The sequence below is a fragment of the Aythya ferina genome (assembly GCF_964211825.1).
Source record: "Aythya ferina genome assembly, chromosome: 5".
NCBI classification, from domain to species: domain Eukaryota; kingdom Metazoa; phylum Chordata; class Aves; order Anseriformes; family Anatidae; genus Aythya; species Aythya ferina.
Window position 1 is genome coordinate 42139749 of NC_140301.1, and position 11674 is coordinate 42151422.

At 51.4% G+C, this 11674-nt stretch overlaps 1 protein-coding gene and 1 long non-coding RNA gene across 4 annotated transcripts; one reads left to right on the top strand and one right to left on the bottom strand.

Annotated features, from left to right (window-relative positions):
* RNH1 (ribonuclease/angiogenin inhibitor 1) lies at positions 1-10621 on the top strand. Of its 2 annotated transcripts, none has more exons than XM_084520950.1 (10): positions 1-258; positions 2398-2503; positions 3796-3966; positions 5686-5856; positions 6455-6625; positions 7386-7556; positions 8051-8221; positions 8941-9111; positions 9251-9421; positions 9817-10621. In XM_084520950.1, exons 2-10 carry the CDS (start codon positions 2418-2420, stop codon positions 9902-9904), a joined length of 1371 nt encoding a protein of 456 aa, XP_084377076.1. In that variant the 5' UTR covers positions 1-258; positions 2398-2417; the 3' UTR covers positions 9905-10621. The 2 variants fall into 2 exon arrangements, with proteins under 2 accessions (XP_084377076.1, XP_084377077.1); XM_084520951.1 differs by lacking the exon at positions 1-258 and adding an exon at positions 1499-1545.
* LOC311437557 lies at positions 269-5678 on the bottom strand. 2 transcript variants are annotated; one of them, XR_014693542.1, is made up of 3 exons: positions 5536-5678; positions 1902-2488; positions 269-1188 (listed from the first exon to the last, which is right to left on the bottom strand). It is a non-coding gene; the product is annotated as an uncharacterized lncRNA (long non-coding RNA). The 2 variants fall into 2 exon arrangements; XR_014693543.1 differs by lacking the exon at positions 269-1188 and having other exon boundaries at positions 1878-2488.
* Positions 10622-11674: the final 1053 nt, after the last annotated feature.

An 11674-nucleotide genomic window follows, 5' to 3' on the forward strand; every position in this document is an offset into this window, starting at 1 on the left:
GGTGCTGGGACCGCTTTTAGGGGGGAGGCAGCACTGGCAGCGTGCCCTGCAGGCGCTTGCAGGCTGGTGGGGAGCACCCAACACTGGGGGTAGCAGGATGCTGGGTGCTCCCGGGAGGAAAAACACGGTCAGAGCCCCACCGTGCCCTTCTCCCTCTAGCAGGCACCGTGTGTACAGCAGCAGAGGTTGCGTAGTAACTGCAGCAGGAAGGCGTCAGCTCTGCCCGCCGCGCTCCCGCACACAGCCCAGCGGAGTGAGGTACGTGTTGGCCGCACCAACGGGCCCCAAAACTCCCCAAACTTCCCCTTGCCAAAAAGGGGGAAGCGCGGGGTTTTGGGGCCGCGCGTGGCGAACGCTGCTTTGTCGGGAGCGGCCGGTTGGGGTTATCCGGAGAAGTGAAGGGGAACGGGGTGTTTACTGCCAGAAGGAGCAGGGGGAGATGCTGAGATTTGAGGGGGAATGAGGGGGACGGCATAGAAACCCCTGAGCACCTCACTGCCTTCCTCGGGAGGTCTGTGTGAGCTTTTACCCGGGGCTAAAAGCATTTGGAAACAATAGCGGGGCCAGGAGCCGGGGGAGGAAGCGAGCTGAGGGATGGCAAACGCCTCCCAGCCCCGCTCTGCGCTGGGTGGGATGTGCGGGAGAAGCCCACCGGGACCTGGCTGGGTGCGTGTGGCCGCTGGGGAAGGCGGCAGGGCTCCAGCCTCCATGCCTCCAGCCGTGGGGCTCGGGAAGGGGCCTTCGTGCTGCCCCCAGCTCGTCCTGCTGGGAGGGAATAGGGGAGAACGCAGGGCCAGGGCGGGGGGAGGCACCCCACAGGGCTCCCCAGGGCAGCCGGGCAGCACACAGAGGGATGGGTGGTTTTGGGGGTCCCCCGTTTGAACGGCCCCAAAGGAGTCATGGGGGGAGCCCAAAGTGGGACGGCACTTTTTGGAGTCCTCTCGTCCCTTTTGGAACATGGCTTGTGGCTGCTTTTGGTCCCCTTGTCCCTTTTGGGACACCAATTTTGGTGCTCTCATCCCTTTTGAGGTGCCACTCTCGCTCACTTTTGGTTCTCTCACCCCTTTTGGGGTGATACTTTTGGTGACTTTTGGCCCTCTCGTCCGTTTCGGAACGCCACTTTTGATAACTTTTGGTCCTCTCGGCCCTTTTTGTGCCTTCCCTCACTGGGCTGTGCTCCTGTGGGCTCTGGCAGGGAAAAAGAGGGAGAAGAGAGATGGAAAAAGCGGTAAGAAACAGGGAGGGGGGGGGGAGAAGGAGAAATAGGGACGGGGAAAGAATGGAGGAGGAAATAAAAGGAGGCAGGGGATGGAATGGGGGAGGAATAAAGGAAATAGGGGAAGGGGGGAGAGAAAATGGCGGGGGGGCCGCGAGGGGCGGGGCGGGGCCGGGCGAGGCGGGCAGGGAAGGGGCGGGGCGAGGCGCGAAGGGGGCGTGGCGAGGCGGAAGGGGCCGGACGGGAATCCGGAAAGGGGGCGTGGCCAGGCCGTGGGGGCGTGGCGCGGCGGAGCGGAGCGGGCCGGGCGCAGCGCGCGGGCGGCGGCGGTAAGGGGCGGGCGGGGAGGGGAGGGGGGGCCCCAAAGCGCCCCAAAAGGTACCGAGAGTCATAGGGGGCGGGGGGGAGCCTGCTGGGACACCACAACATCAAATAATGATAATAATAACCCGGGAGGGAGCTCGGGGGCGCTTGGTAAAACACCTAAAAAAAAAAAAAAGAGTAATAATAATTTTTTGGGGGAACTCGGGGGGTGTTTGGCGGAATTCCTATAAAAGCAGGAGGTGAATAACGAGCCCCGCTCCTAGGGACCGGGCACGGGGCAGCCCCGCAGGGCAGGCGCTGCCGGGCATCGCCGCTGCCTCGCTGGCTTCTGGAGCTGCCCCATTCCGATGCGCTCACTCACCCAGCGCCTCGCTTTGGGGTTTTTTTAAGGCGTGCTCTGAGTCACGCTGCCAGCGCCGGGATGACCAAAGTGTGCTCCGTCACCTGGCTGCGGGGCTGCAGGCTCAGCTCCTCGCCCAGCCGCTGGCCTCAGAGCATCCCCCATGTGGGTTGATCGCGGGGTGCTGCGTCCGGGGTGCTCCTGAAGCACAATTGGGGTGCAAAGCAAGGAGAGATCCCTCCTGCCCGGCTCTCTGTGCCTCGACTTGCCCACCCAGAGTGCCGAACCTGATGCACAGCCATTCATTCAGTGGTCAGGAAGAGCTGCCAAAACCCAGCACATGTGAGCAGTTTTAGGGGCTGCCCCGACACTGCTGCTCGCAGCAAGCTGCAGAGAGCACAGCCTGCCCACTTGGCGTGGTCTGACCTGTATCCAAGGACTGAATGGGTTTGAAGAGTGTTGCTGTGCTTGCTTCTTGGCCAGCGGCAGAAATAACAGCTTGATTTTCCATTTTCAGATCCTAGCTCAACTTCCAAAATGGACCTTGACATCCAGTGTGAGGAGATGGACCCATCTCGATGGGCTGAGCTCCTGTCTACCATGAAATCCTGCAAAAGCATCAGGTAGTCACTAGCTGCATTCCATCTCCTCAGAGTAAGAGTTGCGTTTCTCTGCTGTGAGAAGAGGTACAAGGCACAGTGCATGTCAGTAGCAAGACTGAGCTGTACTATTGTTGACCCGTGACTTAAAAGAGGCATGGGAACAGAAATGATTTTACATATTTTTGCCCTGAAAGTTGATAAGATAAAAGTGCTCTTGCAAGGATTTATTTGGCCTAGAGAGGAGCATCCCTTGGTGTGAACTAACGCTGCCCTTGTACTACGGCATGCACACTCAGCCAGGTGATGTCTTCAGTGGTTTTCCACACATTTCACCACTGCTTTGGTAATTCTTGACAGTCAGATTCCTCAGGTGAGGGAAGTCAAATGTCCTTCATGCTCATTAAGTTTCATGCACGCTGCCAAGAGACTGTTCTTTGGTTGTCATGCACGAGCCCCATGCAAACACCTCTTAATTCCACAGGCCGTCTCCAAAAGTACCCTCCTAGAATGCTGAGCAAGCTGCTTTGGGGGGAACCGTGTTCCCCAGAGCAAGCAGGGGAATGGGATAAGGCTGTTCAGGAGATTTGCTTCCGCAGTCTTCCCCACAGGCCATGCCTGGGACTGTGAGGTTCTTTGCAATGCCTTCCTTACCCCCGCCTCTTCTGTCTCACCCCCTGCCTGTCCTGCTCCATCCCTGGCTCCCAGTCCATTCCTTAACTCTCCACCCCATTCAGCTCTGTCCTCCTCAACTGAGCGGCAGCAGATAAAACCCTGGCATCAGTGCATGAGGCCGCTGTTGTGCCGCAGCCTTGCTCCACGCTGAGAGAGGCTGTGAGGGCTGCGTGACTCACTGGTAGGAGGCTGGATCCCCCAGGGGCTGGGGAGCCTGGCTGCGGGCCTGGCTGGGCTAGTTGCAGTGCAGAACCAGTCTGGCAGCCCATGAGCCGGCCTCTGGCTAAACGTGGCTTCAGATGTGGGTAGTTTGCTGCTAGTGAAGGCCAGATGAAAGCACATTGTCCTCCGGCTGCAGCCATGCCGAGGGGGGCATGACATGTGGCTGCGCAGCGTGGAGGAGGCCTGGGGCTTGGGAAGCTGCCGTCAGCCCCTCGTGTGCCACAGCCCCGCAGGCAGAGAGTGTCTTCTGCCCCATAGAAGCAGAGGTCTGGGCCACGTGTTGCACAACGAGCCACACGCAGCCTTCTGGAGGTGTCCCAGGGCCCAAGGAGGCGTAGGTTGGCCGCTTTGCTTTCCTGGGGAGCGCTTCAGCCAGGGAGACCCTGAGGGCTAACAGACCCCACCTCCTTCTCTTTCAGGCTGGATGACTGCAATCTCTCCAGCAGCAACTGCAAGGACCTCTCCTCTGTCATCAACACGAACCCGTCCCTCACCGAGCTGAAGCTGAACAACAACGAGCTGGGAGATGCAGGCATTGAGTACCTGTGCAAAGGGCTGCTGACACCCAGCTGTAGCCTGCAGAAGCTATGGTAAGGCCGCGCTGATTGCCTCGCTCTGATGGGCTTGCGGAGTGCTGTAGGTGAAGTCCCAAGGCAAACTAGTATGTGATTGTATGAGCAGAGCCGTGCTGGTGCACCTCAGCCGCTACCTAGGTCAGATGATTGGAATACTGCAGGATTTCTTACTTAGCTAGCATATTTGCTGTAAGACTCCAGATTATCCATCTGTCTTCCAGCACAAAGGGGAGGACAGGTAGAGTTTTCCCAGCCAAGCTAAGGGTTTACAGAGACCTTCTTTAGCATATGTGCCGTTAGGACACACCTGACATGCTCAGAAATGTGTTTTTCAGAGTACTCTTCTGCCAGTTATCAGCACAGGGTTTAACAGTCCCATCCATTTTGCTTGCTTCTTTCTCTGGGAACCAAGCAAAAGGGTGTTCCTGTGAGCATTGGTGTTCCTTGGCATTGCAGGAGCTGTCAGTCTTTCTGCACCACACCAAACTGACTCTGCCACAAGCCCTGTGTTGTCAGTTGGGCAGGGGCTGGATGTGGGGCTCAGCTCAAGCCAGCAGTTTTTGCAGAGGCACCAGCAGCATACCATGGCATTAAAAGACTTCCCCTAGCAAGCCCTACAGCCAAACCACGCTGCAGGAGCTTTAGTCAAAGCCAGCAGTTGCTGCCTTTGCTCTTTAGTGACCCTCGATGAGGTGCTGCCTCCTCTGTCCAGGAGCTCTTCTGCAGAGAACTGGAGTTCTCCAGCTCCTGAGGTGCATCTGGCACCTTCCTGATGCTACCTCATACAAATTGTTTCCTTTTTACACCAGATAGGCCTGCTTCAAAGTCACTGTGCCCCCTGCAACGAGGGGTCATTGGCAAATAGAGAGAGAGTAGGCTGAAACTAATCAAGCAGCAGTTCTCAGATGGGCTTCTAAGCGTAACTCTGCTATGCTGTACTAGGAGACTGACTCCAGATATTTTTCAGAGAGCTTTGCTCCTGAGCCCCAAACTCTACAGGGCCCCAAGAAATAGCATGGATTAGGTTGCATCAGTTCTGTAAGAACATGATTGTTCACTTTTTCCCTAAGGTGCCTTACCAGAACCCCAAAAGAGCAACCAAATCCAAGCCAAAGTTAGCACCACTATGCACAACACTTCTCCATTACAAGGGTGTCACGTCCAATAGCTCAAAACACCCTGTAGAAATAGCAGCCTGGTTCCTATACAGCTTCTCCTCACCTGAGCACTGAAGGATAAGCTTCATAGATCCTTCTTGAAGCATACAGTAAAACTCCTGAATGATACATCCAAGGGTTTAAGACAATTTAGCTGAGACTGTTACTTTTAGCTACTCTAGATGACATTTCCAGGGGAATAAGAAATCGTAAGATGTGCTTGCTCTAACAGATTAACCTTATAATTATTAAAACACTGCTATAAAGCAGCTGTGGTACTGCTTAATGTAGGGTGGATCCTTCTGCTAGAGCTGCTACGTGAGCAATTAGACCAAAGGGAACCTAGGAGCTCACATTCACGTTCACATTACAGGTACAATATTAGCTTGTACAGTATTTTGGCAGACCTTAAAATAACAGCACTTACCCGTATGTACTGCTTTCGAGAGAGCTGCACCCTGGAGGTGCCACAGTATCCTTCCTGTGCCCAAACCCCAGCAGCTGCACTTCTCCCAGAAGAGCCTCAGGGTAATTCTGGGGATGCATTTATCTCACCTGAGCTGCCTCTCTCCTTTAGGCTGCAGAACTGCAACCTGACGAGTGCCAGCTGTGAGACTCTCCGCTCCGTCCTCAGCGCACAGCCGTCGCTGACAGAGCTGCACGTGGGTGACAACAAGCTGGGAACTGCCGGGGTGAAGGTGCTGTGCCAGGGGCTGATGAACCCCAACTGTAAGCTGCAGAAGCTGCAGTAAGTAGTCCCTGGGCGTTTTGGTCATCAGGCAGTTCGCATACGTCTTGAACTTGAGACAAACAGGAGTTTTGTTGCCAGCTGTGGATTTCTTCCTGCTTTATCTGAACCTGATTGTGTGGGAGCGGGTCTTGAGGGTTTGTCAGAGCTGGGTGCCTGTTCCCGTAGGCTTTATTCAGCTCCTTTGGCAGCGTCCCGTTAATGCAAGATGCCTCTGACTCCCAGGGGAAGGCTGATTCTGCTGCACCTGGTCCTTGCTTTGCCTCTGAGTTGGACCCAGGTCTCTTTGCAGTCTCCAGCTCCTCTCAGGAAGGCTTGGTGGCGAGGCTGCGTGATGTGCTGCAATTCAAAGCTGAGGCAGCCTGTGTGTTGCTTCAGTGGGGGACTAGTCTTGTTTGGTTTCCCTGCGGTCTCAGTTTAAGAAATAACATGCTGCAAGAACTAGTCGCTGCAGTCTGCTTATGGTCCTCTCTCCTTCGTGCATTGCCTCATCTCAACTCGGAGATCCCACTGGCACATTTTCTGCCTCGATGTGTCTGTTGGTAGCAGGACGTGGTGGAGACACTTTTTTTTGCCTGGGTTTCTTTTCTCCTTGCAGGCTGGAGTATTGTGAACTCACGGCTGATATTGTGGAAGCTCTCAATGCTGCTCTGCAAACCAAGCCCACCCTGAAGGAGCTCAGCCTGAGCAACAACACGCTGGGAGATACAGCTGTAAAGCAGCTGTGCCGGGGGCTGGTGGAGGCAAGCTGCAACTTAGAGTTACTACAGTAAGGAAGAGCTGGTCACCTCTAGCTGAAAATAACCCTGCTGCTATTCCTACCATGCACAAAAGAAGGAAAAACTCTTGTCAAGAATGCTTGAAATTTAGGCCAGGTTTTTGCTGGCTCAGATTTCCAGAATTGTGGAAACTAAAAAGCACATCTGTTTTTTTTTTAACTATCATGTGATTCTAAGTTCACTCCCATGTCTATTGGTGTGGCGTGAACACGTACCCCAGGTTAAATTTGCAATTACAAGGAGTGGCTGCTCATCAGTATCTGCGAGTGAAAGAGCAACAGCCTTCAGAGGCTCTAGTTCTTACCCCTGAGTTACCAGCTGGCTGACCATATTTATTCAGATCCAGATTTTCTTCAAGAAAGAGATGTTGAATTTGTCCTCTTGTTGGTACAGCCTCTGAAAGGGAGGGTTCAAGGTAGAAGCACAATTGTTTTAACTTGCCCATGTGCTTCAGCACAGCCTGGCTGGAGGAGCACACAGCTGCTAAGTCACTGCTACGTAGATCTAGGGAGCCAGCTCCAGCTGTGCAGAGGCTTCAGGGCTCTGCAGCAGCCAGCAGTCCCTTTGCCTTCATTCCCCATGTCCCAGTCTGGTTTGTGGCTGCTGGGGACTCACAGTGTCATACGTCCAAAAGTTCCTCTTCAAAAAGACAGTCGATATAAGGGTGAATGTCCAAACAGGGCGTGGGGGATCGTACCTAATGCGGCAGGTTTGGAGCAGCAATTCAAACTGTGCTTTTTTTTCCTGCAGCCTGGAAAACTGCGGAATAACCAGTGACAGCTGTCGGGACATCAGCGCGGTGCTGAGCAACAAGTCGTCGCTGATAGATCTGTCTGTGGGGGATAACAAGATTGGGGACTCCGGCCTGGCTCTGCTGTGCCAAGGACTGCTGCATCCAAACTGCAGAATCCAGAAGCTGTGGTAAGGGTAGAGAGGGTTTGCTCAAATCCCTCTTGCGGCCTCTGAGCTACCTAGGTTGTATGGTTGGTCTGCTCCAAAGCGGAAAGCTTCTCAGTTACACCCCCTAGTGAAACAAGGATGTCTCTACTGCAAGTTAGTTGCTTCACGAAACCCGGGGAAGGACGCCATGAAGGAGCAAGGCTGCACTGAAATCACTTAGACCAAATTCTGGGGAGAGGGTGAATGAGAATTTGTGATGACTTTGTCTTTTCCTCCTCATGGGATGTCTGTCTACCAGAAACGAGTGTTCGTATTCCCTTTCTGTTACAAACAACGTTCAGTGCAAAGGGTGGAAAGTAGAGAGAAAGCTCTGTGGTACGATACATGGACAAGTTTTGTAAAGGACTGAAGAGAATGAGATGCTGTAACCAGAAGTTCAGAGTACTAACAGAGAACTGTGTTTTCTAATCTAAGTCATTCTTGGGGGGGAAATAATATTTGGTTCTTCCCTGCAGGTTATGGGACTGCGATCTCACAAGCGCTAGCTGTAAAGATCTCTCCAGAGTCCTCAGTACAAAAGAGACCCTCCTAGAGGTCAGCCTGATAGACAATAACCTGAGAGACTCAGGAATGGAGATGCTGTGTCAGGCGCTCAAGGATCCCAAAGCTAACCTCCAGGAGCTATGGTAAGCTGCTGTGAGGCTTCACGTACCCGATACTTTTTTGGAGACCTAACTAAAGAGAGATGTAGGTGAAAAAATACAAAATAAATCCTCAGTTGTGATGGTTCCACAAGTGAAGAGTATAATTGCTTATTGGAAGGACTGGATAAAAGTCAGCACCAAAACCTGTGGTGCCAACTTTACAATCTAAATCTAACCAGAGAAAGTTCGGATGACAAAACCATTCCCAGCATTCTCACTGCTGACAGCATTACATTACATTACAGGTTGGGGTGCTCTGCGATTGCATGGCCTGGAGGGGGAAACTGTTCTTTCACATAAAACTGTAACAGGCAGCTCTTCAACTTTTCTACGTCACAAGTTCAGCTCCTACGCATCAGTGGCGTTCTTGCCTTACCCTAGTGGCATAGGAATTGGTGCAGTGCCCCAGGAGTGCATGGTGGAGCTGAGAGAGCAGCATGCTTTTCTGAACAGGAGTCTGTTCCTGTGCTTCTGTCTGTCCTAGATACATACTCTGAGACAAACAACCCAAATATAAATGGTGGGAGAGGTGCTGCTCTGAAAGGATTGGCAGACAGGGGGTTGGAGAGAAGTTCAGTGGTTGTGGGAAGGCTTCAGTTCCTCTTTTCTCACTCTGCAGGCTCCTCTGAAGTAAACGTGAAGTGAACAGTGCTTGATGCTCTCTAGATCCCTGGAGTTCCAATGTCATTTTTCCTTTGCAGGGTTAGAGAATGCGGGCTCACAACTGCATGCTGCAAGGCAGTCAGCTCTGTTCTCAGTGTGAACAAACACTTGAAAGTGCTGCACATTGGTGAGAACAAGCTGGGAGATGCAGGTGTTGAACTCCTGTGTGAAGGGCTTCTGCACCCCAACTGCAACATCCACTCCCTATGGTAAGGGAGTCATCTCACAAGTCATCTCCTCTTTTGTTGTGTTACCTGTTTTTTTTTGTGTTTTTTTTTTTTTTTTTTTTTTTTTTTTTGCTTGGGGGCCAAAATTCCCACTCTGCTGTGCTCTCTCCTTGCCCTTCAGGCTGGGCAACTGCGATCTCACCGCAGCCTGCTGTGCCACGCTCGCCACCCTCATGGTTGCCAAGCCGTGCCTTACGGAGCTGGACCTGAGCTACAACACTCTGGAGGATGAAGGCGTGAGGAAGCTCTGCGAAGCCGTGAGGAATCCCAACTGCAAGCTGCAGCAGTTGATGTGAGTGATGTTTCTGGTCTTGCTTGTGTTCCCCTTGCAAACAGCAAGCTCCAGCCAGGGGAACCGGTCCTCCTGGTGACCCCAGGGGGCGTGAAGCACCAGCTGCTTGTTGCAAAGCCCTCCCTGACCCTTCTGAGCGGTGTGACCATAATGGCTTAATCCACTTTGGTCCCTGAGGCCCGAGGAAGAGGAGATGGTGATGCTATGGTGGGAATAACACGGTCCAGTTCTGTAAGACCCATAACAGGTTGTTGGGGCAGACTGCCCAACCTAGATGGGGCCCTTTCTGTTGTTATGTGGTCTTCTCATAACAGCAATTTGTGGCTCTTCCTGCTCTCTCTTACGTTAATGGGAGGATGCTTGCTAAACCAGCTTGCCTTTTTGTTTTGGTGCAGTTTGTATGACATTTTCTGGAGTTCTGAAGTGGATGATGAACTAAGAGCCCTGGAAGAGTCCAAGCCTGAAGTGAAGATCATTTCATGAGTGGTGACTGCCTACAGAGCAAAGTCAAAGCAGTGTCCTCTTCTTAATCTGAACTTTTCGTACATAAAGCTAATTAATTTAATATAGAATGTGCTTTTACCAAAAAACACTTGTGGATTCCCTGAGTGGGGTGTCCAGGTAGCTGATAAGCCTTCCGTGCAGCGCTGAGGCTCATGAAAGCGTTGTACATTTTCACTGCAGCATCGTTATCCTTGAAGTAAACAATTACTGGGCATCTGCTAGAAGTGGGTCTGTACCCTTTAGGAGCTCCTTAATCCTGTAATCCCTCCTAACGCATTAGTCGGGCTCTAGAAGAGAGCTCCTTCCCAAAGGCAAGGGAAGAACTACCTACTGTATTATCACTGGGTGGTGCCTTTGCCAGGTCTCTGGAGAAAGCTCTCCAAAACAACAGCAAAACAACAACCAAGCCACATAAGAAATGTGGTTTTTAATCTAAAAGTCAGCTCTCCACTGCCTTTCTGTAGAGGAGTTGTTGGAAAAGCAGTGATGACCAGGCTACTAGAGGAAAAAGAAACGAGTGGCTGTTCAGCTGCTTAACCTCAAGAATTAGCACCCCTTGAAAAGTGATTTTTCCCACAAACAAAAGATGCTGTACATTTCTGCTGGTATGGGAAAAGATTAAATGGTTTGATATGTTTGCTCTGGCAAGAGTGGTTTTACAGGAATTTTATTAAAATCTGTTTGCAAATAATTAAATGCTTCGTTTTTCTACTTATGAAAAGAAAAATAAGATACAACCCATAGCTTGAATCTGTATATTTCTTCTTTAATGCCAATCCATCACTCTGAACTACTCTGCTACTTGTAATTTGTTTCTTGTTTGCTTTTGGTTACGTTCCTAGCTGAAGCCTGTCACGAGAACTTAGTCAAGCCCCTAGGAAGGCTGCAAGCCTAGAAAACATATCCCTTGTTTCAGGGGTTATTGACTGGGGCTACTCGCCCCAGTTGGAACTGTAATAAACCTTCTTGCAAGGGAAAATAAATCTGATGCACACTTAAAATGCTGCAGTGCAACAGAAGAAAGAATGTAGTTTAAAAAATGCAGGTGAGAAGCCCGATGTTGCCCTGAGCTAACCCTACAGAAAGCATGCAAAAGAAATGAATTATCCTGCTTGCTCACATCTCTCTCCATGCAGCAGTTGCTTAGTGTGGTGTGCAATTTGAAGATGCCTTGTGATGCTCACATATTCATCTCATAGAGGCTGTAACTGGCTGTTCTTGGGCTGAGGTAAATCATCGATCTGAGCATGCTTCCAACAAAGGAGAGCATTTGCCTGAGCAGAGTTCCTCCACACTTCTCTTGATGCTGCCCCAAATGCTAAAAACTTCCCTTTTTCTATAATTACTTGGTTTCCATCAAGGGCAGAACGGTTGGACCTCGGGTACCCTTTTACCAGCAGCTCGCAAATACTGGCTTTCTCTTTTATTATGTTATGAAGGTTAATAATAAAATAGAAGATTGAGAAATCCAGGTAGAACTTTCAGTTCATGGCAGACAGCTCAATGCCATTGCAAATTTTGTGCAGCCCAGGGTTATAATACAAATAGCAGGCTAATTTACGCATAAACAAGCTGCCGTGCACCATCTCTCTGCACTGCGTCTAACCCCACAAGCGTGTTTCCAAACACTGACATCTTGACACTTTAAGCAAACCCTTTTAAAAAAAAACATGGCTCTTGAGATCAAATAGATTCGGGAGCAGAGAACTTGAGTCTAGAGCTCTTATATTCTTTCACAGGTTTGTATTT

What these genes read in the sequence shown, in the direction of transcription:
- RNH1 (XM_084520950.1), top strand. Translation starts at nt 2,418, where the DNA reads ATGGACCTTGACATCCAGTGTGAGGAGATGGACCCATCTCGATGGGCT. An exon ending in AAATCCTGCAAAAGCATCAG is followed by an intron (nt 2,504 to 3,795) that starts GTAGTCACTAGC and finishes CTTCTCTTTCAG; the next exon opens with GCTGGATGACTGCAATCTCT. An exon ending in TGTAAGCTGCAGAAGCTGCA is followed by an intron (nt 5,857 to 6,454) that starts GTAAGTAGTCCC and finishes TTCTCCTTGCAG; the next exon opens with GCTGGAGTATTGTGAACTCA.